The following is a 26,296-nucleotide window of genomic DNA, read 5'->3' as shown; positions in this document are numbered from 1 at the left end:
AGTAAATGTCAGTTGGCTTTTCATAGCCGATCATTAAGAGTATCTCTACCGCTCCTGCTGTCTCTAGAGAGTTGAAAAGAGCAGGCCTGGGACAGGTAGCACGTCCGGTGAACAGGTCAGGGTTCCATAGTCGCAGGCAGAACAGTTGAAACTGGAGCAGCAGCACAGCCAGGTGGACTGGGGACAGCAAGGAGTCATCATGCCAGGTAGTCCTGGGGCATGGTCCTAGGGCTCAGGTACTCAGAGAGAGAGAGAATTAGAGAGAGCATACTTAAATTCACACAGGACACGGGATAAGACAGGAAAAGTACTCCAGATATAACAGACTGACCCTAGCTCCCCCGACACATAAACTACTGCAGCATAAATACTGGAGGCTGAGACAGGGGGAGTCAGGAGAGACCGTGGCCCCATCTGATGATACCCCCGAAAGGGCCAAACAGGCAGGACCCACTTTGCCAAAGCACAGCCCCCACACCACTAGAGGGATATCTTCGACCACCAACTTACCATCCTGATACAAGGCCGAGTATAGCCCACAAAGATCTCCGCCACAGCACAACCCAAGGGGGCCGCCAACCCAGACAGGAAGATCACGTCAGTGACTCAACCCACTCAAGTGATGCATCCCTCCTAGGGACGGCATGGAAGAGCACCAGTGACTCCGCCCCTGTAGTAGGGTTAGAGGCAGAGAATCCCAGTGGAGGGGAACCGGCCAGGTAGAGACAGCAAGGGCGGTTCGTTGCTCCAGTGCCTTTCCGTTCACCTTCACACTCCTGGGCCAGACAACACTCAATCATATGACCCACTGAAGAGATCAGTCTTCAGTAAAGACTTAAAGGTTGAGACCGAGTCTGAGTCTCTCACATGGGTAGGCAGACCATTCCATAAAAATTGAGCTCTTTTGGAGAAAGCCCTGCCTCCAGCTGTTTGCTTAAAAATTCTAGGGACAATTAGGAGGCCTGCGTCTTGTGACCGTAGCGTACGTGTAGGTATGTACGGCAGGACCAAATCGGAAAGCTGGGTAGGAGCAAGCCCATGTAATGCTTTGTAGGTTAGCAGTAAAACCTTGAAATCAGCCCTTGCCTTAACAGGAAGCCAGTGTAGGGAGGCTAGCACTGGAGTAATATGGTCACATTTTTTGGTTCTAGTCAGGAATCAAGCAGCCGTATTTAGTTTATTTAGTGCTTTATCCGGGTAGCCGGGAAAGTAGAGCATTGCAGTAGTCTAACCTAGAAGTGACAAAAGCAAGGATGAATTTTTCTGCATAATTTTTGGACAGAAAGTTTCTGATTTTTGCAATGTTACATAGATGGGTAAAAGCTGTCCTTGAAACAGTCTTGATATGTTCGTCAAAAGAGAGATCAGGGTCCAGAGTAACACAGGTCCTTCACAGTTTTATTTGAGACGACTGTACAACCATCAAGATTAATTGTCAGATTCAACAGAAGATCTCTTTGTTTCTTTGGACCTAGAATAAGCATCTCTGTTTTGTCCGAGTTTAAAAGTAGAAAGTTTGCAGCCATCCACTTCCTTATGTCTGAAACACAGGCTTCTAGCGTGGGCCATTTTGGGGCTTCACCATGTTTCATTGAAATGTACAGCTGTGTGTCATCTGCATAGCAGTGCAAGTTAACATTATGTTTTCTAATGACATCCCCAAGAGGTAAAATATGTAGTGAAAACAATAGTGGTCCTAAAACGGAACCTTGAGGAACACCGAAATGTACAGTTGATTTGTCAGAGGACAAACCATTCACAGAGACAAACTGATATCTTTTCGACAGATAAGATCTGAACCAGGCCAGAACTTGTCCGTATAGACCAATTTGGATTTCCAATCTCTCCAAAAGAATGTGGTGGTCGATGGTATCAAAAGCAGCACTAAGGTCTAGGAGCACGAGGACAGATGCAGAGCCTCACTCTGACGCCATGAAAAGGTCATTTACCGCCTTCACAAGTGCAGTCTAAGTGCTATGATGGGGTCTAAAACCACGTATACAGTGGGGCAAAAAAGTATTTAGTCAGCCACCAATTGTGCAAGTTCTCCCACTTAAAAAGATGAGAGGCCTGTAATTTTCATCATAGGTACACTTCAACTATGAAAGACAAAATGAGAAAAAAATATCCAGAAAATCACATTGTATGATTTTTAATGAATTTATTTGCAATTTATGGTGGAAAATAAGTATTTGGTCTATCTTCTCATTTTGTCTGTCATAGTTGAAGTGTACCTATGATGAAAATTACAGGCCTCTCTCATCTTTTTAAGTGGGAGAACTTGCGCAATTGGTGGCTGACTAAATACTTTTTTGCCCCACTGTACATTGTTTGTCTTCAGGAAGGCAGTGAGTTGCAGCGCAACAGCTTTTTCTCAAATGTTTGAGAGGAATGGAAGATTCAATATTGGCCGATAGTTTTTTAAAATATTTTCTGGGTCAAGGTTTGGCTTTTTCAAGAGAGGCTTTATTACTACCACTTTTAGTGAGTTTGGTACACATCCGGTGGATAGAGAGCCGTTTATTATGTTGAACATAGAAGGGCCAAGCACAAGATATAGCCAAGTTATAACAACATTAAATATCATAACGCTGTAACACAAGCACAAACATAATGCTACATTTATTTGTAATACCGTTATGCCCAATAGACGGCCAATTATTAAATAGTTTGAAAGATTTCTATGAGTCTGTTGTTTTTATTAACTTAACACAACTCTGTAGCAAGTACGTTTTTCCCATTTATTTAGTTTTCATTAGTTTTACTCCGTAGCAAGTATAACTGCCAGCCTACTTTAATAGCTGAAGCCTGTCAGCGTCCAGACACCACACACAGACCCCCACACTCAGTTAGCATGGGTGTGTCTGCATTTCTGTATGTATTGTGAATGTGTGTATGCCATCCTCCTGGCCCAGCCATTCCTTGACTCTCCCCCCCTGTCCAGATTCTTTCTGCCTGTCTCTCCAGCTAGAGGTCCTCCACTCCCAGACCCTCATGCTGTACCGAGAGCGCTGGGGAGACCTGGTGCAGGTGGAACACTACATGCCTGCCAAGTGCCTCACACTGGCCGTCTGGAAGTAAGACACACATGGTTGATTGCTTAGTTGAATGAATACTTCATCACAGGGAAATTGGTCCGTCATCATTTGACCCATCCCTCTTGCCCTCTCTCTTGGTTCTTCGCTCTCTCCCCTTCTCTAGCCAACAGGTCTTGGGCAGGAAGACTGGCACTGCGTCGGTCCACAAAGTCACCATCAAGATTGATGAATCAGACGGCTCCAAGCCTCTGCAGATCTCCCATGATCCTCCGCTCCCTGCCTGTGACTCCAGACTGATGGAGAGAGCCATGAAGGTGAGCTAACGCCTCGTTCCTCACAGCTACAGTCCTTTACTATTATTTTGTTGTGATGAGGACCTCATCACAGTCTCTGTTCCTGCCCCCTCCTGTAGATTGATCACTTGTCAGTGGAGAAGCTTTTGATTGACAGCGTGCACGCTCGCTCTCATCAGAAGCTGCAGGAGCTGAAAGCCATCCTGAAGAGCAGCAACCCCAGCGACAGCTGTGAGTCTCTCTGTCCTCTCTGATTTATCAATACACCAACTGATCCAACAACACTGACCTAGAATGCAATGAACAATGCTGTGGACAGAAACAACCATGTTGTCAGTGTGCAATGTTATTGTTGTCTCTCCTTGCCTGTGTTTCAGCGTTCATAGAGACCGCTCTGCCCACTCTGGTCATTCCCATCTTGGAGCCCTGTGGACGATCCGAGTGCCTGCACATCTTCGTAGACCTGCACTCAGGGATGTTCCACCCCATGCTGTATGGGATTGGTAAGCATAGAGTAGCACCCTCACCACATCGGTAAGCAGGGAAACACACACATAAATATACACTGTACTGACTTCCACTGTGTCTGTCTCCAGATCAATCCATGCTGGATGACATCGAGAAGACCATCAACGATGACATGAAGCGCATCATATCCTGGCTACAGCAGCTCAAGTAAGTCCACTTCCTGTCTCTCTCACTCTGTGTCAACTCCCTGTCATGTGCCTTATCACTCTTCCTCAGAAAGCCATATGTAAAGCGATTCACCCTAGTACTTTAGTAGTCTATACTTTGTAGTATACCCATATGGATACGAGAAGAGGTACTGTCACGTTTTTTAAACATTATTTTTTAATATTTTTTTCCCATCTCTTACGGGACATTGTCTCCGTAATACAGGGGCGGTCTTATGTTAGACCTTGTCCTAGTGTGGCGCACTGGTAGTATATTGGGAGCCTCAGGGCCTCCTGGCACCTCGAGGCCTCACTGGGACGTTGGGCACCTCAGGGACGTTGGGCACCTCTGGGAGCCTCGAGGCCTCTCCTGGCACCTCTGGGATGTTGGGCACCTCTGGGAGCCTCAGGGCCTCTCCTTCCTTTTTCACATCTTCCTTAAATTATGGAGGGACGGTCGGCAGAGATAACTGTCCTGGTGGGGTGTTCCCCGTCTCCTCATTATGTGTCCTGCCCACACCATCCAGAGGATATTCACAGTCTTCCCATGTGGGCCTCCTGTGCCCTATGCTCTCCTGAACTGGGCTTATGTCCCTACGGTTCCTTCCATATTATCGTCCCTTTATTTCCACTTCATATGACCTTGCGCTGATGTGCCCTATGCATGTGCCAAGACTCCATGTGGCATCTCTGGTGTGAGGTGACAGGAGCACTCTGACAGATCCCTGGTGTGAGGTGACAGGAGCACTCTGACAGATCCCTGGTGTGAGGTGACAGGAGCACTCTGACAGATCCCTGGTGTGAGGTGACAGGAGCACTCTGACAGATCCCTGGTGTGAGGTGACAGGAGCACTCTGACAGATCCCTGGTGTGAGGTGACAGGAGCACTCTGACAGATCCCTGGTGTGAGGTGACAGGAGCACTCTGACAGATCCCTGGTGTGAGGTGACAGGAGCACTCTGACAGATCCCTGGTGTGAGGTGACAGGAGCACTCTGACAGATCCCTGGTGTGAGGTGACAGGAGAACTCTGACAGATCCCTGGTGTGAGGTGACAGGAGCACTCTGGCAGATCCCTGGTGTGAGGTGACAGGAGCACTCTGACAGATCCCTGGTGTGAGGTGACAGGAGCACTCTGACAGATCCCTGGTGTGAGGTGACAGGAGCACTCTGACAGATCTCTGGTGTGAGGTGACAGGAGCACTCTGACAGATCCCTGGTGTGAGGTGACAGGAGCACTCTGACAGATCCCTGGTGTGAGGTGACAGGAGAACTCTGACAGATCCCTGGTGTGAGGTGACAGGAGCACTCTGACAGATCCCTGGTGTGAGGTGACAGGAGAACTCTGACAGATCCCTGGTGTGAGGTGACAGGAGCACTCTGACAGATCCCTGGTGTGAGGTGACAGGAGCACTCTGACAGATCCCTGGTGTGAGGTGACAGGAGCACTCTGACAGATCCCTGGTGTGAGGTGACAGGAGCACTCTGACAGATCCCTGGTGTGAGGTGACAGGAGCACTCTGACAGATCCCTGGTGTGAGGTGACAGGAGCACTCTGACAGATCCCTGGTGTGAGGTGACAGGAGCACTCTGACAGATCCCTGGTGTGAGGTGACAGGAGCACTTTGACAGATCCCTGGTGTGAGGTGACAGGAGCACTCTGACAGATCCCTGGTGTGAGGTGACAGGAGCACTCTGACAGATCCCTGGTGTGAGGTGACAGGAGCACTCTGACAGCTTGGCCTTTGTTTTATTACATGGAGATTGTTTTTGCATGCTGGTCATAGTGATGTTTTGACTTGTCCTGACATGCACGCTTGTGTGCCTGAACATCCCTAATGACCTTTGGCCTTTGACCTTTGACTGAGCGGTGGTAGGCAGAAGCAGGCGCTTAAACATTCACTCAAACAGCACTTTCGTGCGTTTTGCCAGCAGCTCTTCGTTGTGCGTCAATCTGTTTATGACTTCAAGCCTATCAACTCCCGAGATGAGGCTGGTGTAACCGAAGTGAAATGGCTGGCTAGTTAGCGGAGCTACTCGCTCTGAGCCTTGGGGTGGTTGTTTCCCTTGCTCTGCATGGGTAACGCTGCTTCGATGTGGTGGCTGTTGTCGTTGTGTTGCTGTTTCGAGCCCAGGGAGGAGCGAGGAGTGGGACGGAAGCTATACTGTTACACTGGCAATACTAAAGTGACTATAAGAACATCCAATAGTCAACGGTTAATTAAATACAAATGGTATAGAGGGAAATAGTCCTATAATTCCTATAATAACTACAACCTAAAACTTCTTACCTGGGAATATTGAAGACTCATGTTAAAAGGAACCACCAGCTTTCATATGTTCTCATGTTCTGAGCAAGGAACTGAAACGTCAGCTTTCTTACATGGCACATATTTTACATGGAACATATTGCACTTTTACTTTCTTCTCCAACACTTTGTTTTTGCATTATTTAAACCAAATTGAACATGTTTCATTATTTATTTGAAGCTAAATTGATTTTATTGATGTATTATATTAAGTTAAAATAAGTGTTCATTCAGTATTGTTGTAATTGTCATTATTACAAATACATAAATATATATATATTTTTTTAAACATGAAAAAAAAAAAAACATTAATCAGGTATCGGCTTTTTTGGTCCTCCAATAATCGGTATCGGAGTTGAAAAATCATAATCGGTCGACCTCTAGAACAGATCCATTCCCACTTTTCACCAGGGACGTGCTGGTATATCATGTGGCTTCAGCTTTTCCTTTTGCTGTATTTCCAGGAAAATGTGCTTCTATGCAGGCTAAGAACATCTTAAAGATGCACTATGAAGAAATCACTCCACAATTTCCTGCTTGCAAAAATGTCAATAGTTCACTTTAATTTTTTTATTTCTCCTTTATTTAACCAGGTAGGTTAAACAAATAAACAAACATACAGTCAATAATACAGTAGAAAATGTATATATACAGTGTGTGCAAATGATTTTAAGGGAGGTAAGGCAATAAAAAGGACATGGTGGCGAAGTAATTACAATATACCAATTAAACACTGGAGTGATAGATGTGCAGAAGATGAATGTGCAAGTAGAGATACTGGGGTGCAAAGGAGCAAGGTAAATACAGTATGGGGATGAGGTAGTTGGATGGGCTATTTACAGATGGTCTATGTACAGGTGCAGTGATCTGTGAGCTGCTCTAACAGCTGGTGATTTTAAAGCTAGTAAGGGAGGTATAAGTCTTCAGCTTCAGGGATTTTTGTTTGTTCCAGTCGTTCGTTCCAGTCGTTGGCAGCAGAGAACTGGAAGGAAAGGCGGCCAAAGAAGGAATTGGCTTTGGGGGTGACCAGTGAGATAAACCTGCTGGAGCGCATGCTACGGGTGGATGCTGCTATGGTGACCAGTGAGCTGAGATAAGGCGGGGCTTTACCTAGCAAAGACTTGTAGATGACCTGGAGCCAGTGGGTTTGGCGACGAGAATGAAGTGAGGGCCAGCCAACGAGAGCGTACAGGTCGCAATGGTGGGTAGTATATGGGGCTTTGGTGATGAAACGGATGGCACTGTGATAGACTGGATCCAATTTGTTGAGTAGAGTGTTGGAGGCTATTTTGAAAATGACATTGCTGAAGTCGAGGATCGGTAGGATGGTCAGTTTTACGAGGGTATGCATGAGTGAAGGATGCTTTGTTGCGAAATAGGAAGCCTATTCTAGATTTAATTTTGGATTGGAGATGCTTAATGTGAGTCTGGAAGGAGAGTTTACAGTCTAACCAAACACCTAGGTATGTAGTTGTCAACATTTTATAAGTCAGAACCGTCCTGAGTAGTGATACAGGACGGGCGGGCAGGTGCGGGCAGCGATCAGTTGAAGAGCATACATTTAGTTTTACTTGCATTTAAGAGCAGTTGGAGGCCACGGAAGGAGAGTTGTATGGCATTGAAGCTTGTTTTGGAGGTTAGTTAACACAGTGTCCAAAGAAGGGCCAGAAGTATACAGAATGGTGTCGTCTTAATTTCAGTTTAAGTGCCAAAACAAGCAAGTATAGTGTAGAGAATCATAGTACCACCTAAGCCGCTGTGAAATATATTTTCCTTAACCAAAAATATTGTGTTTTCAGCTGATTTTGAAGCTGGTGTGCAAAAGTAAAAGTCGCAAAATGGAAACTTGAGAACGGGAAGCATAGAAATAGCGCACATAGCACATATTTAGACGTTCTTAGATTTGCTTTCAATGAGAATGACCGGTCTATAACACAAATGTCTATGTGAATTCACCTGTAAGCACTGCCCTGTCATAGTGTGATATGCATAGAAATATAATTACTAGAACGGGTATTGCATTTAATTAAATGTTCTGGGATTCTAGTTCTATGATAATTTAATCTGTCCAGTAAATGGTCTGTTTGGACAATGTCACATTTCTGTTTACTAATGTTTCCCCCACCCCTCTCTTCTCCCCCATACCTAACTTTCCCTTCTCCCTCTCTCTACTCTGCTCCCTCCCTCCAGGTTTTGGTTAGGAGAGCAGAGGTGTAGACAGTCTGTGAAACACCTCCCCACTATCTGCACAGACATACTACACCTCTCCAACTCTGCTTCCCACCCTGCCAGCAGCCTATCAAAACACAGGCTCTTCATCCGGCTTACCCGCCTACCACAGTATTACATTGTAAGCCCCTCATTCCTTATGCCTATTACTGGTCATCAAAAAACTATGTATTTGTAGCAAACACAAGAAAATGTACAATGATATATATATATATATATATATCTATGTATGTATTAGTACATTAATCATGCACAACTTTCCCACTATTTTATTTGTGTCTCCTTCCCCTCTCCCTGCTTTTTCACCCGTCCATCTTTCTCTCCCTCCCTAGGTGGTAGAGATGCTGGATATGCCTGGCTGTCCCACAGAGCTACATTACAAGTACTCCTTCCTGTCTGTGTCTCAGTTGGAAGGTGAGGAGGGACCTCCATGCGCCCAGCTCCTGCAGCAGTTCAAGCCGAACCTGGAACAGCTCGTCCTGGACAATTCCGCTGGCCAAGGGGCCCGCCCGGGAGCTAAGAGAAAAGTAGGAATGGATTGCAGAATTGGTGGCAATGATTTAAGATATAGCTAATTTGAAACCATGTCCTAAAAGGAGTAAACCGAGGAAAAATCCTTACAGTACCAGTCAAAAGTTTGGACACACCTACTCATTCAAGAAATAACACACATGGAATCATGTAGTAACCAAAAAGTGTTCATCAAAATATATTTTAGATTCTTCAAAGTCGCCACCCTTTGACTTGATGACAGCTTTGCACACTCTTGGCATTATCTCAACCAGCTTCATGAGGTAGTCACCTGGAATGCTTTTCCAACAGTCTTGATGGAGTTCCCACATGCTGAGCACTTGTTGGCTGCTTTTCCTTGGACCACAGAGTGAACTCATCCCAAACCATCTCAATTGGGTTGAGGTCAGGTGATCGTGGAGGCCAGGTCATCTGGTGCAGCACTCATCACTCTCTTCCTTGGTTAATTAAACCTTACACAGCCTGGAGGTGTGTTGGGTCATTGTCCTGTTGAAAAACAAATGATAGTCCCACTAAGCGCAAACCAGATGGGATGGCGTATCGCTGCAGAATACTGTGGTAGCCATGCTGGTTAAGTGTGCCTTGAATTCTAAATAAATCACGGACAGTGTCACCAGCAAAGCACCCCCACACCATCATACCTCTTCCTCCATGCTTCACGGTGGGAACCACACATGTGGAGATCATACGTTCACCTACTCTGCGTCTCACAAAGACATGGAGGTTGGAACCACAAATCTCAAATTTGTACTCATCAGACCAAAGGACCAGCTTTCCACCAGTCTAGTGTCCATTGCTTGTGTTTCTTGGCCCAAGCAAGTCTCTTCTTCTTATTGGTGTCATGTAGTAGTGTTTTTTTTGTTGCAGCAATTTGACCATCAAAGGCCTGATTTACGCAGGCTCCTCTGAACAGTTGATGTTGCGATGTCTGTTACTTGAACTCTGTGAAGCATTTATTTGGGCTGCAATCTGAGGTGCAATCTGAATTGACGATTTCTGAGGCTGGTAACTCTAATAAACTTATCCTCTGCAGCAGAGGTAAGTCTGGGTCTTCCTTTTCTGTGGCGGTCCTCATGAGAGCCAGTTTCATCATAGCACTTGATGGTTTTTGTGACTGCACTTGAAGAAACTTTCAAAGTTCTAGAAATGTTCCGACTTGACTGACCTTCATGTCTTTACAGTAATGATGGACAGTCATTTCTCTTTGCTTATTTGAGCTGTTCTTAACATAATATGGACTTGGTCTTTTATGAAATAGGGCTACTTCTGCATACCACCACTACCGTGTCACAACACAACTGATTGGCTCAAATGAAAGAAATTCCACAAATTAACGTTTAACAAGGCACACCTGTTAATTGAAATGGATTCCAGGTGACTTCCTCGTGAAGCTGGTTGAGAGAATGCCAAGAGTGTGCAAAGCTGTCATGGCAAAGGGTGGCTACTTTGAAGATTCTAAAATATATTTTAATTTATTTAACCCTTTTTAGGTTACTATTGTACATGATTCCATATGTGTTAGTTCATAGTTTTGATGTCTTCGCTATTATTCTACAATGTAGAAAATTGTAAAAAAAAAAAAATTAAAGAAAAACCCTTGAATGAATAGATGTGTCCAAACTTTTGACTGGTACTGTACATTTTCAGAGAACATGTTATAAATGATCTCTGTGATCTCAGTGTTTTCATATCCTCTCTCTCTTCTCTGTCCTCCAGTTATCAGGAGACCAGGGAGCTCTGGAGCCCAAGAAGCCCAAGCGCTCGGGGGAGATGTCTGCCTTCAACAAGGAACTGGCTCACCTAGTGGCCATGTGTGACACCAACATGCCCTTCATAAGCCTCAGAGTGGAGGTATGGATGGAGGGAGTATACCCTTTTATTCTCTCTCTTCTCTACATCTTACAACTCTATACCTCAGTTTTTACTTTTCCACCATCGATGTCTTTCTTCATCATCCCTCTCCTCATCCATCCCTCCTGCTCTCTTTCTCACATCTCTCTCATCCTCTTCTCATCTCTCCCTCTCTTCCCTCCATTCCTCCTCTTGTCTCAACATGTGTCTCTCTCCTCTCTCTCTCTCTAGTTATCTCAGATGGAGATTCCCCACCAGGGTGTGCAGGTGGAAGGAGACGGCTGCAGCCACGCCATCCGCATCCTCAAGTAAGACTCCACATCCCAGGATACCTTGCAAATCCAGATGTCAGTGGCCCTGCCTAATAATATGGAAGTCTATGGGAATTTTAGAGATAATGCTAATATGATTTTGGTTCTACTGATTTAAACTGAAACTTTCTTGCATCGCAATAACATGCACCCAAAACAAAGATGATAGCTGATAGATAAAGATGATGGTTTTGTACCCTTTATTTCAGTAAAGTATGCACTATGTACCTGACCCCATGTGGTCCTGTCCCCCTCCCTAGGATCCCTTCCAGTAAGGGTGTAGGGGAGGAGACGAGTCTGGCTTTGGAGCGCTCTCTACTGGATTGCACCTTCCGTCTGCAGGGCCGGAACAACCGCACATGGGTGGCAGAACTAATTCTGACCAACTGCCCACTCAACAGCACACACAGCAAAGAGCAAGGTACACAGAAACGCACGCATATGGACACACAAAAAACACACAAACGTACATGTGTACACACACACACACACACACACACACACTCTACCCAAACTGTTCCCTTATCTCTCCCTGTTCTGTGTGTGTGTGTCCAGCCTCTACACGCCATGTGTATCTGACCTATGAGAACCCTCTGTCTGAGCCTGTGGGAGGGAGGAAGGTGGTGGAGATGTTCCTCAACGACTGGATCTCCATCAACCAGCTCTACCAGTGTGTCCTGGTGTTCTCACGATCACTAGCAGGTGTGTGTGTGCATGCATGCGTGCAAACATTTGTGGTACGAGAGCGGGGAATGAATCTTCTACTCATACAGCTAAAAGATAAGTAACGCATGACCATTTGTATTGATGACCATTTGTATTGATGACCATTTGTATTGATGACCATTTGTATTGATGACCATTTGTATTGATGACCATTTGTATTGACTGTGTGCTTATGTATTGTCTCCTCTCTTAGAGATGCCGTCCTACCTGAGTCTGTTTAGTGAGATCCGACTGTATAACTACCGCAAACTGGTTCTGTGTTACGGCAGCACCAAGGGCAGCTCAGTGAGTAACATTACACCAATGTCCTGTCTGAACTCTAGCCCTTTGCTAGGTTCCTTCCCAACTAGCGAGTGTATGGTGCCTCGTAGGGGTGTGAACGTTTTAAACTAAATTGAATTGTTAACGTATAGGAAAAAAATCCGAAAACATAAAACAAATGTTTTCTCACAAAATTACCACTAACAGGTTCCCATCATCATAAAGGGAAACATTTTAATTTATCAAATAGGCTGTAACGATAGTAAGAGGGGTTATGCATCTTTCAAATGATTTACCACGAGTATAAATCACTCGGCACATCATTGTCGTTAACTGTTGGGGGAGGAAGCTGATTACAGAAATGATTGTAGTTGATGTGCAGCCGGTATCAATAGCCTACTTGAGTAGCGAGGTCATTTGCTATACGAAGGACTGCAAGAGCCATTTGAGCTGCACATTTCCTGCTGCTCTTTAATTATTTGTTATAAAAATAAAATACTTTTTTTTCTTAAAACTGCATTGTTGGTTAAGGGCTTGTAAGTAAGCATTTCACTGTAACCTGTTGTATTCGGCGCATGTGACAAATAAAATGTGATTTGACTCGCGCTACTGAAACAGATGCAACTTATCAATTGAACTGTTTACTCCAACTTCAACTGTTTCAACAGCTGTTATTCTCTTTTATAATAGGAGTGAAGACATACAGTTAACATCACTAGAACGCTACAGTTCTTCCCTTTTTAACCAGTAGAGACCCACATCTGTCATGTGCTTTTCTATTGCTCTGTTTTTTGATTAGTGAGCTTAAACTTGGTTGGGCAGCTTAAAGCACAGCGCTGTTTATGACTTCAAGCCTATCAACTGTTCTTATAGGGTCTTTAGTATTGCCAGCCTAATCTCGGGGGTTGATAGGCTTGAAGTCATAAACAGCGCTGTGCTTTAAGCATTTCTAAGAGCTGCTGGCAAACGCAGTAAAGTGCTGTTTGAATGAATGCTTACGAGCTTGCTGCTGCTGCCTACCACCGCTCAGTCAGACTGCTCTATCAAGTATCAAATCATAAACTTAAATTTAATATAATAAACACACAGAAATATGAGGCTTTTTTAATTAATATGGTCAAATCTGGAAACTCATTTCGAAAAAATATTGCTGTTACATTGCACAACCTTCAATGTTATGTCATAATTATGTAAAATTCTAGCAAATTAATTACGGTCTTTGTTAGGAATAAAAGGCCTTTCAACAGTTCGCAACGAGGCTAAACTGCTGCATCTACCCTGGCTCTGATTTCACTGAACGCAACAGAAGTGACATAACATTGAAGGTTGTGCAATGTAACAGCAATATTTTGACTTAGGGATGCCACCCAATGTAACAGGAATATTTTGACTTAGGGATGCCACCCGTTCGATAAAATACGGAACGGTTCCGCATTTCACTGAAAGAATAAATGTTTAGTTTTCGAAATTAGAGTTTCCAGATTTGACCATATTAATGAAAAAAGCCTCATATTTCTGTGTGTTTATTATAAGGATAATCAAAGGTATATGAAATACAAAAATGGTATAGAGATGGTATAGAGAGAAATAGTCCTATAATAACAACAACAACCTAAAACTTCTTAACTGGGAATATTGAAGACTCGTGTTAAAAAGGAACCACCAGCTTTTTATAACCGATGGTTATGAAAACTTGAAATTGGCCCTAATTAATCGGACATGCCGACCTCTAATGAGACGCTTGCGCTCTCTCATTCCTTCTCTCCCTACTCTCTCGCCTCATCTCTCCTCTCTCGTCCCCTCCTCTCTCCTCTAGGTGACCATCCAGTGGAACAGTAGCAGCCAGAGGTTCCATCTCTCTCTAGGAACAGTAGGCCCTAACTCAGGCTGTAGTAACTGTCACAACATTATACTGCATCAACTACAGGAGATGTTCAACAAGACCCCTACTGTGGTCCCGCTTCTACAGGTACTGCACGTCCACACGCTCAACCTAACTATTCAGGGGCCGGACCGGCCACACGCTCAACCTAACTATACAGGGGCCGGACCGGCCACACGCTCAACCTAACTATACAGGGGCAGGACCGGCCACACGCTCAACCTAACTATACAGGGGCCGGACCGGCCTTACGCTCAACCTAACTATACAGGGGCCGGACCGGCCACACGCTCAACCTAACTATACAGGGGCCGGACCGGCCACACGCTCAACCTAACTATACAGGGGCCGGACCGGCCACACGCTCAACCTAACTATACAGGGGCCGGACCGGCCACACGCTCAACCTAACTATACAGGGGCCGGACCGGCCACACGCTCAACCTAACTATACAGGGGCAGGACCGGCCACACGCTCAACCTAACTATACAGGGGCAGGACCGGCCACACGCTCAACCTAACTATACAGGGGCAGGACCGGCCACACGCTCAACCTAACTATACAGGGGCAGGACCGTCCACACGCTCAACCTAACTATACAGGGGCAGGACCGTCCACACGCTCAACCTAACTATACAGGGGCAGGACCGGCCACACGCTCAACCTAACTATACAGGGGCAGGACCGGCCACACGCTCAACCTAACTATACAGGGGCAGGACCGGCCACACGCTCAACCTAACTATACAGGGGCAGGACCGGCCACACGCTCAACCTAACTATACAGGGGCAGGACCGGCCACACGCTCAACCTAACTATACAGGGGCAGGACCGGCCACACGCTCAACCTAACTATACAGGGGCAGGACCGGCCACACGCTCAACCTAACTATACAGGGGCAGGACCGGCCACACGCTCAACCTAACTATACAGGGGCAGGACCGGCCACACGCTCAACCTAACTATACAGGGGCAGGACCGGCCACACGCTCAACCTATACAGGGCCGGGCCGTCTACCAAAGGTGCCTGAATTCCATTACATTTGTTTTCTATGAATTATCTAACTTCTATTTTCCCTCCCTCCCTCACCAGGTGCTGTCAGATACCCAGGCCCCTCTGAATGCCATCAACAAGCTGCCCACGGTGCCCATGCTGGGGCTGACCCAGCGCACTAACACGGCCTATCAGTGTTTCTCCATCCTTCCCCAGTCAGCCACACACATCCGCCTGGCCTTCCGCAACATGTACTGCATCGACATCTACTGCCGCAGCCGCGGGGTGGTGGCCATAAGAGACGGGGCCTACAGCCTCTTCGACAACACCAAGATCGTGGAGGGCTTCTACCCCGCCCCAGGGCTCAAGGTACGGGAGAGAGGAGAGGGCTTGGAGGGTGGGGATAATTTGTTTAAGGAATTTGAAAGTGTCAAGATTCAGCTGTATGAAAATATCTGATGTTGAGTTCAATTATAACTTTATCTCTCTCTGTGTCTCTGTCTGTCTTTCTTTCTTTATGTTCCCCCTCCTCTCTCTCTCTCTCTCTCTCTCTACCAGACGTTCCTCAACATGTTTGTTGACAGTAACCAGGACGCTCGGCGACGCTCCGTCAATGAAGACGACAACCCGCCCTCGCCGGTGGGAGGCGACATGATGGACACCTTTATGAGCCAATTACAGGCCCAGCAGCAACAACAGCCAATGAGAGCGGGTCCTGGTGGAGTGTACCCTCCCTTAACCTCCCCTCCCACCCCTTACCATCCCAACGTGCCCACACAGTCCCCAGGTGAGAGGGGATGGTGGGGTTGTGCTGGCGTGTACCCTGTTTGTGCCATGTGTGCTTGGCATCCCTCGACAGAATAGAGTAAAGAGACCAAATGCTCACGGGTCCCTGCTAAGTGATATCCCTCCGTGTGTGTGTTCGTCCTTCCACTGCGGTTATGCACATGCTGAATGGCAAACTGTGTGAGAGAGTTGAGCCCAGAAGGGAGGAAGCATTATCCAGTCCTGCTCACCCATCTCAGCCCTAGAGCCTGCATCTGCTGTCCAACTTAGCTTGTGTGTTCTCCTGTTTATAGGTGTGTGTGTGTGTGTGTTTGCTTGTCTGTGTATGGGTCGGTGTGTGTATGAATGGATCTACACTGCTCAAAAAAATAAAAGGAACACTAAAATAACTCATCCTAGATCTGAATGAATGAAATATTATTATTAAATATTATATATATTATAGTATTATTAAATACTTTTTTCTTTACATAGTTGAATGTGCTGACAACAATCTCACACTTATCAATGGAAATCAAATGTATCAACCCATGGAGGTCTGGATTTGGAGTCACACTCAAAATTAAAGTGGAAAACCACACTACAGGCTGATCCAACTTTGATGTAATGTCCTTAAAACAAGTCAAAATGAGGCTCAGTAGTGTGTGTGGCCTCCACGTGCCTGTATGACCTCCCTACAATGCCTGGGCATGCTCCTGATGAGGTGGCGGATGGTCTCTTGAGGGATCTCCTCCCAGACCTGGACTAAAGCATCCGCCAACTCCTGTACAGTCTGTGGTGCGAGAGATTGAGCGAGACATGATGTCCCAGATGTGCTCAATTGGATTCAGGTCTGGGGAACGGGCGGGCCAGTCCATAGCATCAATGCCTACCTCTTGCAGGAACTGCTGACACACTCCAGCCACATGAGGTCTAGCATTGTCTTGCATTAGGAGGAACCCAGGGCCAACCGCACCAGCATATGGTCTCACAAGGGGTCTGAGGATCTCATCTCGGTACCTAATGGCAGTCAGGCTACCTCTGGCGAGCACATGGAGGGCTGTGCGGCCCCCCCAAAGAAATGCCACCCCACACCATGACTGACCCACCGCCAAACCGGTCATGCTGGAGGATGTTGCAGGCAGTAGAACGTTCTCCACGGCGTCTCCAGACTGTCACGTCTGTCACGTGCTCAGTGTGAACCTGCTTTCATCTGTGAAGAGTACAGGGCGCCAGTGGCAAATTTGCCAATCTTGGTGTTCTCTGGCAAATGCCAAACGTCCTGCACGGTGTTAGGCTGTAAGCACAATCCCCGCCTGTGGACGTCGGGCCCTCATACCACCCTCATGGAGTCTGTTTCTGACCGTTTGAGCAGACACATGCACATTTGTGGCCTGCTGGAGGTCATTTTGCAGGGCTCTGGCAGTGCTCCTCCTGCTCCTCCTTGCACAAAGGCGGAGGTGGCGGAGGTAGCAGTCCTGCTGCTGGGCTGTTGCCTTCCTACGGCCTCCTCCACGTCTCCTGATGTACTGGCCTGTCTCCTGGTAGCGCCTCCATGCTCTGGACACTACGCTGACAGACACAGCAAACCTTCTTGCCACAGCTCGCATTGATGTGCCATCCAGCTGTACTACCTGAGCCACTTGTGTGGGTTGTAGACTCTGTCTCATGCTACCACTAGAGTGAAAGCACCGCCAGCATTCAAAAGTGACCAAAACATCAGCCAGGAAGCATTCGAACTGAGAAGTGGTCTGTGGCTATCACCTGCAGAACCACTCCTTTATTGGGGGTGTCTTGCTAATTGCCTAATTATTTCCTATAATGTGAAATGTATTGTCAATCAGTGTTGCTTCCTAAGTGGACAGTTTGATTTCACAGAAGTGTGATTGACTTGGAGTTACATTGTGTTGTTTAAGTGTTCCCTTTATTTTTTTGAGCAGTGTATGTGAGTGTGACTGACAAGCCTTTTTGGTCAGTTTGTGTGTGTGTGTGCGCGCACAGGGACTACCCATTTGTTGGGCTCTACTAGCGGAGCGTTGAGCTCCCCCTCTGACATCCAGCCATAGGGAAGCATTGGAGTCATGGGCCAGCATCCTTGTGAAATGCTTTCGACACCTTGTAGAGCCATGTCTCGAAGAATTGAGGCTGTTCTGAGAGCAATATTAGGAATGTGTAGAGGGGACTGGGCTGGGGTAGAGCGGACTAGGCTGGGGTAGAGGAGGGGACTGGGCTGGGGTAGAAGAGGGGACTGGGTTAGAGGGGACTGGGTTGGGGTAGAGGAGGGGACTGGGTTGGGGTAGAGGAGGGGACTGGGTTGGGGTAGAGGAGGGGGACTGGGCTGGGTTAGAGGAGGGGGACTGGGCTGGGGTAGAGGAGGGGGACTGGGCTGGGTTAGAGGAGGGGGACTGGGCTGGGTTAGAGGAGGGGGACTGGGCTGGGGTAGAGGAGGGGGACTGGGCTGGGGTAGAGGAGGGGGACTGGGCTGGGGTAGAGGAGGGGGACTGGGCTGGGGTAGAGCAGGGGACTGGGCTGGGGTAGAAGAGGGGACTGGGCTGGGGTAGAAGAGGGGACTGGGTTAGAGGGGACTGGGTTGGGGTAGAGGAGGGGACTTGGTTGGGGTAGAGGAGGGGACTTGGTTGGGGTAGAGGAGGGGACTGGGTTGAGGTAGAGGAGGGGACTGGGTTGAGGTAGAGGAGGGGACTGGGGTAGAGGACTGGGCGGGGGTAGAGGACTGGGCTGGGGTAGAGGACTGGGCTGGGGTAGAGGACTGGGCTGGGCTAGAGGACTGGGACTGGGCTAGAGGAGGGGGACTGGGGTAGAGGAGGGGGACTGGGCTAGAGGAGGGGGACTGGGCTAGAGGAGGGGGACTGGGCTAGAGGAGGGGGACTGGGCTAGAGGGGAGGGGGCTGGGGTAGAGGAGGGGACTGGGGTAGATGGGGTTAGGTAGAGTAGGGGACTGAGGTAGAGGGGACTGGCCTGGGGTAGAGGAGGGGGTTGGGTTGGGGTAGAGGAGGGGGTTGGTTTATGGTAGAGAAGGGGGCTGGGGTAGCGGTGGGGACTGTGTTGGTGTAGAGGAGGGGGTTGGGGTAGCGGTGGGGACTGGGTTGGTGTAGAGGAGGGGGTTGGACTGGGGTAGAGGAGGGGGTTGGACTGAGGTAGAGGAGGGGGTTGGACTGGGGTAGAGGAGGGGGTTGGACTGGGGTAGAGGAGGGGGTTGGACTGGGGTAGAAGAGGGGGTTGGACTGGGGTAGAAGAGGGGGTTGGACTGGGGTAGAAGAGGGGGTTGGACTGGGGTAGAAGAGGGGGTTGGACTGGGGTAGAGGAGGGGGTTGGACTGGGGTAGAGGAGGGGGTTGGACTGGGGTAGAGGAGGGGGTTGGACTGGGGTAGAGGAGGGGGTTGGACTGGGGTAGAGGAGGGGGTTGGACTGGGGTAGAGGAGGGGGTTGGACTGGGGTAGAAGAGGGGGTAGAAGAGGGGGTTGGACTGGGGTAGAAGAGGGGGTTGGACTGGGGTAGAAGAGGGGGTTGGACTGGGGTAGAAGAGGGGGTTGGACTGGGGTAGAGGAGGGGGTTGGACTGGGGTAGAGGAGGGGGTTGGACTGGGGTAGAGGAGGGGGTTGGACTGAGGTAGAGGAGGGGGTTGGACTGGGGTAGAGGAGGGGGTTGGACTGGGGTAGAGGAGGGGGTTGGACTGGGGTAGAGGAGGGGGTTGGACTGGGGTAGAGGAGGGGGTTGGACTGGGGTAGAGGAGGGGGTTGGACTGGGGTAGAGGAGGGGGTTGGACTGGGGTAGAGGCGGGGGTTGGACTGGGGTAGAGGAGGGGGTTGGACTGGGGTAGAGGAGGGGGTTGGGTTGGGGTAGATGTGTGGACTGGGTTAGTGTAGAGGAGGGGACTGGGTTAGTGTAGAGGAGGGGACTGGGCTGGGGTAGAGGAGAAATGCACTGGTCCCTGTGCTGTTGCTCACCAGTCCCTTGGATAGTTCTGACACCTGTTTAGTCTGTTCTCAGGTGATTGAGAAGTTGAACCCAAGCTTGACTGGGCAGTGGGCACACAGTGGTGGTTTAACAGTGGAGAGTGTTTATTGGGGAGTACTTGGAAGTGTTTGAGAACGTGACAGTCTGTGTATATGTGTGTTTTTGTGCGTCATGGTTCATGTCTGACTGTTTGTCTGAGTAAACAAATAGGTTCATGACCATTATTGATTATTATTGCTGTGATTATGTTGAGGAGGATGATGACTGATAATATCAGTGGATACTGTATTGATGATGTGAGTGAAAAAGACAACGGTTTAGAATATCTGTCTATATTTCCCAGGTGCTCTGGACCCCAGCTCCCCGTATGCTATGGTATCTCCCAACCAGAGGGGCCAGTGGCCAGGCTCTCCCCAAGTCTCAGGGCCCTCTCCTGGGGCTCGCATCCACGGCATGTCCCCTGGAAACCCCTCACTCCACTCTCCCATCCCCGACGCCTCACACTCTCCGCGCGCCGGCTCCAGTGAGTACCACACACACACACACCGTAGAAACTCTCAACATCCCCATACATGACTCTCATGACTGGATTGGCGCCGGACATTTGACCTACAACAATTTAATTTACTGGACATTTGGGAAATTTAGCGGACCAATATGCATTGGGTGCGTAACCTGATTAGGGCATCCACCCACAGTTCTCAGAATGACAGCACATTTACAAGATGGTAATTCATATGAACAGAACATGCAAGTTGAGGATGCAATGAGAAGCGGTCCTTCTTACTGAATTCTGATGTGCACTTTGAACATGTTAGAATAAGTGTCCACATTTACCTTTGCTCAACCAACAAGACGAGTAACGAACAGCAAAATCACTAACCTTTGTCAATCCACTATAGTAGAACATTTTAGGCTAGCTATTTTATTGCTCAGCTTGTCGAGGAAGAGGGAACTTATTCCAAACAGACTCTGGGACAGTTGTGGGAAGATAGATCCCAAATTCATATAACCAGTAAGCCTAGGCTACATGAGTGATGCAAAAGATCCAAACGTTTAGCTTAAAATGTTGATAAACCTATTATTTCTTAGTAAAGAACAAGAAGGCCCTCACACTGTTAAATTCCCAGTTTGCCTCTTTATTGACAAAGTTTTGTTCCGAAAACGCATCTTCGTCAGGTCCAAAAAACTGTAATTTGTTCACATTAGCGCAGCAATGCGCACAAGGCAGTAGGCAACAAGTGAATGTTCCATAATGCAACTGGCAGGAAACCACAGTGTAAAAAGGGAGCCTGTCACACAAACGGTGACAGAGATTCAAATATGTGTTAGATCTCCTCTCGTTCTACATTTCTAAGGCTACTTTGAAGCAAGATCAGACATGCCTCATATGTTTTAAAATGTTCAGGTTTTAAACAATTAAGCAGGCACAGCCTACTGCCGTCAGCTCATTGCAAAGTAAGTTTGACAAGTTTGACACGCTGATGAACAACACGGAAATGACCGACTTCAGTGCGTTCAAGTCAACTGGGAACTGGGGGGAAAAAACTATCCGACTTGGAAAAATAGTTTTTAGCGGTTATTCAACTTCCGACTCCGGCCGGCGCCAATTTCATTTATCAGCTTTTCAACAGCAACAAAAATCTGGGCAAAAGCTGGCTATTACCGGCTAACGGAAACCCTGCTCCCTGAATGACAATCCACTGAAATCAGATCTGTTTTCCAAAGGTTGAAGATGTTAAGACATCTTCATGAATGTGTATAAAACATTTAAAGAGACGTCTCAAAAAATGGCTTGTTTTTGTGTCTCCCTCTCCAGGTTCCGGGTCCATGCCCAGCAGTATGCCCCCGCCCCGTAAGCTACCTCAGCGCTCCTGGGCTGCCTCCATCCCCACCATCCTCACCCACAATGCCTTGCACGTGCTGCTGCTGCCCTCGCCCACCCCCTGCCTGGTTCCGGGCCTGGCAGGAAGTTACCTCTGCTCTCCGCTGGAGCGCTTCCTGGGCTCGGTTATCATGAGACGCCACCTGCAGAGGATCATCCAGCTGGAGCCCAACGTGAGTGGTGATCTGTGGTCCACTCATCTCTGAGTTTGGTCCATCTGTCTTTCTCTCGTCTTTCCCTTTCTCACTCACCCACTCAAACCTCTGGCTTAAAAAAACAAGTATTTCTGTCCTTCTCACATCTTCTTTCCCTCTTTCCATTTAATCCCTCCATCTCACCCCTCCATGTCTCTCTATCTCATCCAGCTGGAGGCTAACGTGAGTGTTACCACTGTCCTCAAACATCTGTTCCTACCCCATCTCTCCTCAGCTATCTCTCTCTCATCCCATTTCTTCATGTCACTGTCAAATGAAGCCTGATTTAGCCAGCTCTAGGGATGGGCGATATATCAAATTCACTTGAATATATGTTTTTGCGCGGTATTCCAAATGCCTGAATCGCAAGAATCAAAGTTTTGTTATTTTTCGTTGTTATGAGTGTTTTGTATTCATGTTGTATTTTTGGTCTCGTCTCCTTCGCTCCTCTGTGCTGTCTGCACCTTCCCATTTACACCAGAGATCTGTATAAATGACAAGATGTCTCCGCCCTAACACTGGGAGTTGTTGTCCCAAAGGCGTGAAGGCAGGTCGACAAGCTTAGGTCCAAAATAAACCCATAGAAACGCATAGGCTTGTTTTTGGGCAAATTTCAGTTCGCCTCTTTTTCTATGTTCTACACACACACACCAAGCCCCTCCCCCTGCCTCTCACGCCAACAGAGTTCTGACAACGGTTTCAACTCGCTATTTGCATTTGAGGTTTGGTCCAACAGAATCGGTGATATTGACACCAAAACACATTGAGACATTATTTTACTGTAGTAAGGGGAAGTTAACCTTGTCTAGCAATACCCTTTTTATGTCTCAACTACTCAAAATGTGCGCAGAGTAGACACTACTAAAACGAGAGTATACATTAACATTGTTTCTGAAAAAATGAATGCTCAGTTAGTCGCATGTGGCAAAAAATATCAGGTTAAATTATTTTGATAATAATGACATTATTAGTGTGTTTTATGGTTGTGGAAGGCTTATATTTAGATTAGGTATAACTTCACACGCCCTGAATTAATTAGATTATTGCTGACTGTTTGAAATGCAGTGTATTTTAACATTTAATTGTACAATAATGCTTATTTAGAGAACTTTTTTTATTTTTTAATTGAGATATATCGTTTAAAAACATTGAGATATGATTTTTAGGCCGTAGCGCCCAGCCCTATTCTAATTACTTCATCTCTGTCTAACTCCTTGGTAGAAGCTCTCTGCTGGGCTGTTCCTTAACCCCACTGCTTTTCCCCAGGATTCAATCTCTTGAACCTTCAGCCCAAGCATTAGTAGATAGAGGCTAGTTTCCTTCCCCAATTAAAATGTGATCTTTTGAAAATGCCATGTAGATGATGGTCCTTTGTTCCACTTTAGCTCTACAATCTTTCTATTTTTACTTTTTTTTTTCTTTTCTTTTTTTTTTCTTCTATTATAATAATCCTTCTCTCTCTCTCCTCCCCTCCTCCCTCTCTCCAGCTGTCTATTGTGAACTCCAACGAGCCGGGTGTGATCATGTTCAAGACGGAGGTGTTGAAGTGTCGCGTGGCACTCAACCCAAAGACCTACCAGACCCTGCAGCTCAAAGTAACCCCCGAGAACACCGGTCCCTGGTCACAGGAGGAGCTACAGGTCCTGGAGAAGTTCTTTGAGACTCGGGTAAGACTAGTGTAGTTTCTTAAGGAGGCCCACACATGTATTGGTTTGAAATGTTTGGGCCTGTTGACAGCATTGAGTTCATTACGCTGAGTTCTTTACAGTATTGGTGGTGTTCTCTTCACATTGGGAAGAGCAGGAAGCCACTGGGGCGGCAGCGTAGCCTAGTGGTTAGAGCGTTGGACTAGTAACCGGAAGGTTGCAAGTTCAAACCCCCGAGCTGACAAGGTACAAATCTGTCATTCTGCCCCTGAACAGGCAGTCATTGAAAATAAGAATTTGTTCTTAACTGACTTAAAATAAAAAATACACTGAAGGTGTCGTGGTCACTAGAAGTATCGTAGAGCATCCTACCTGAGGGGAGACGCATGTAGACCACATCTCCGTCCTCCAGTCCCAAAGTCAATACATTAGACATAATAGCTAGCCGTGGTGGTGAATGTATTCCTCATTGTTTATAATTCTCTGGTCATTTTATATATATATGAGTAAGATGACCCATGGCAGTGAATCTGAAGTAGTAGACTCCTCTCACTGATGCTATGAAAACTATCTACATCAGAGAAAAGCAAGGAGCATTTTCTGCCTCTTTAAGACACAGTTATGCCGGGATTCAATCTGTTTCTGTGTGGGTTGTCGACAATGCAGCTTTTAAAGGCAATGTTCCCGCGTTTGTGGAGATCACATTCACAGTAAACGCTGCTTTTTTTTGTTGCTTATCTTAACTTTTTTGGCGCATAATGTTTCGGACATCATTGTCTATGACTGAAAAGAGCTTCTGGACATCAGAACAGCGATAACTAAGCTCCATTTGCATTAAGATTTCTACTTCAACGAGTCGGCGGAACACAACATACTGCTAACCCCGGACAAGGCCCTTATCCCCGACACTCTGAAGAGAAAGAGACGGCGATATAGAGGCCGACGTGCTGGGCACCCTGATGAAACTACGGCGGAGAGTAAATAAACCCCCTCTGTTCTATTGGCGAAGGTACAATCACTGGAGAACGAAATGGACAAGCGCCATTCAAGACTATCTTATCAACGGGACCTGAAATATCCTATGTTTCCCTGAAACTTGGCTGAACGAGGACATGATAATTCACATTGAGCTGTTTTTTCTATGTATCGGCAGGACAAAACGGCAGTAAGCTCAAGGGGGGAGGTGTGTGTCTCTTTTGTTAACAGCTGGTTGGCGATCTCTAATATTAAGGAAGTCTCGATAAGTTGTAGACCATACTATTGACCAAGTTTTCGTCTATATTTTTTTTGTAACGGTCTATTTACCACCACAAACCGATGCTGGCACTAAGACCACACCCAACGATCTGTATAGGGCCATAAGCAAACAAGAAAATACTCATCTTGAGGCGGCCCTTCTAGCGGCCGGTGATTTTAATGCAGGAAAACTGAAATCTGTCTTAGCGAATTTTTACCAGCATGTCACCTGTGCAACAAGAGGCAAATAAACCCTAAATCACCTTTACTCCACACACAGAGATGCATACAAAGCTTTCCTTGCCCTCCATTTGGAAAATCTGACCACCAACTCTATCCTTCTGATTCCTGTTTACAAGCAAAAACTCAAACAGGACGTACCAGTGACATGCTCAATACGGAAGTGGTCCCATGAAGCGGATGCTAAACTACAGGACTTGTTTCGTTAGCAATAACTGGAATATGTTCCGGGACTCATCCAATGTCTTTGAGGAGTTTACCACATCAGTCACCGGCTTCATTAATAAGTGCATCGATAACGTCGTCCCTACAGTAACCGTATGTACATATCCCAACCAGAAGCCATGGATTACAGGCAACATCCACACCTAACTGAAGGCTAGAGCTGCCGCTTTCAAGGAGCGGGACACTAATCCGGACCCTTATAAGAAATCCCGCTATGCCCTCTGACGAACCATCAAACAGGAAAAGCGTCAATACAGACTAAGATCAAATCCTACAACAGCAGCTCTGACACTTGTAGGATGTGGCAGGGCTTGCAAACTATCACGGATTACAAAGAGAAACCCAGCCACAAGCTTCCCAGTGAAGTGAACCTACCAGACGAATGAAATGCCTTCTATGCTCGCTTCGAGGCAAGCAAAACTGAACCATGCGATAGCACCAGCTTTTCCAGACAACTGTGATTACGCGCTCCATAGGCGACGTGAGTAAGACCTTTAAGCAGGTAAACCTCTCCCTGACCCAGTCTGTTATACCTACATGTTTCAAGTAAACCACCATAGTCCCTGTACCCTGGAACGCCAAGGTAACCTGTCTAAAATGACTATACTCCATGTTCACCCACGAATGTGTGGGCGTGCACGACTCTAACACCATCATTAAGTTTGCCGACAACACTGCGGTGGTAGGCCTGATCACCGATGACGATGAGACGACCTACAGGGAGATCAGAGACCTGGCAGTGTGGTGCCTGGACAAGAACCTCTCCCTCAACGTCAGCAAGACAAAAGAGTTGATCGTGGACTACAGGAAACGGAGGGGCGAACACGCCTCCATTTACATCGACGGGGCTGTAGTGGAGCAGGTCGAGCACTTCAAGTTCTTTAGTGTCCACATCACTAAAGACCTATCATTGTTCATCAAGTTGTGAAGAGGGCACGACTACACCTCTTCCCCCTCAGGAGGCTGAAAAGATTTGGCATGGGCCTCTACAACTGCACCACTGAAAGCATCTTGATTGGCTGCATGAC

General features: G+C 47.1%; 1 protein-coding gene across 1 annotated transcript in view; it reads left to right on the top strand.

Annotated features, from left to right (window-relative positions):
- LOC110520577 (mediator of RNA polymerase II transcription subunit 14) overlaps positions 1 to 26,296 on the top strand; it is a 42,922-nt gene that overhangs the window by 5,794 nt on the left and 10,832 nt on the right. The window contains exons 8-25 of the mRNA XM_021597964.2: positions 2,945 to 3,077; positions 3,202 to 3,352; positions 3,451 to 3,562; positions 3,709 to 3,834; positions 3,928 to 4,006; positions 8,504 to 8,663; positions 8,875 to 9,069; positions 10,790 to 10,924; positions 11,156 to 11,232; positions 11,496 to 11,656; positions 11,791 to 11,937; positions 12,155 to 12,246; positions 14,039 to 14,191; positions 15,202 to 15,471; positions 15,661 to 15,889; positions 20,186 to 20,365; positions 21,662 to 21,900; positions 23,409 to 23,588. Of these exons, the coding sequence (XP_021453639.1) occupies positions 2,945 to 3,077; positions 3,202 to 3,352; positions 3,451 to 3,562; positions 3,709 to 3,834; positions 3,928 to 4,006; positions 8,504 to 8,663; positions 8,875 to 9,069; positions 10,790 to 10,924; positions 11,156 to 11,232; positions 11,496 to 11,656; positions 11,791 to 11,937; positions 12,155 to 12,246; positions 14,039 to 14,191; positions 15,202 to 15,471; positions 15,661 to 15,889; positions 20,186 to 20,365; positions 21,662 to 21,900; positions 23,409 to 23,588 (2,819 nt within the window). The remainder of the gene's footprint in view (positions 1 to 2,944; positions 3,078 to 3,201; positions 3,353 to 3,450; positions 3,563 to 3,708; positions 3,835 to 3,927; positions 4,007 to 8,503; positions 8,664 to 8,874; positions 9,070 to 10,789; positions 10,925 to 11,155; positions 11,233 to 11,495; positions 11,657 to 11,790; positions 11,938 to 12,154; positions 12,247 to 14,038; positions 14,192 to 15,201; positions 15,472 to 15,660; positions 15,890 to 20,185; positions 20,366 to 21,661; positions 21,901 to 23,408; positions 23,589 to 26,296) is intronic.

Source organism: Oncorhynchus mykiss, chromosome 3 (assembly GCF_013265735.2).
Source record: "Oncorhynchus mykiss isolate Arlee chromosome 3, USDA_OmykA_1.1, whole genome shotgun sequence".
Taxonomy (NCBI): Eukaryota; Metazoa; Chordata; class Actinopteri; order Salmoniformes; family Salmonidae; genus Oncorhynchus; species Oncorhynchus mykiss.
This window is presented reverse-complemented; position numbering and strand designations above follow the sequence as displayed.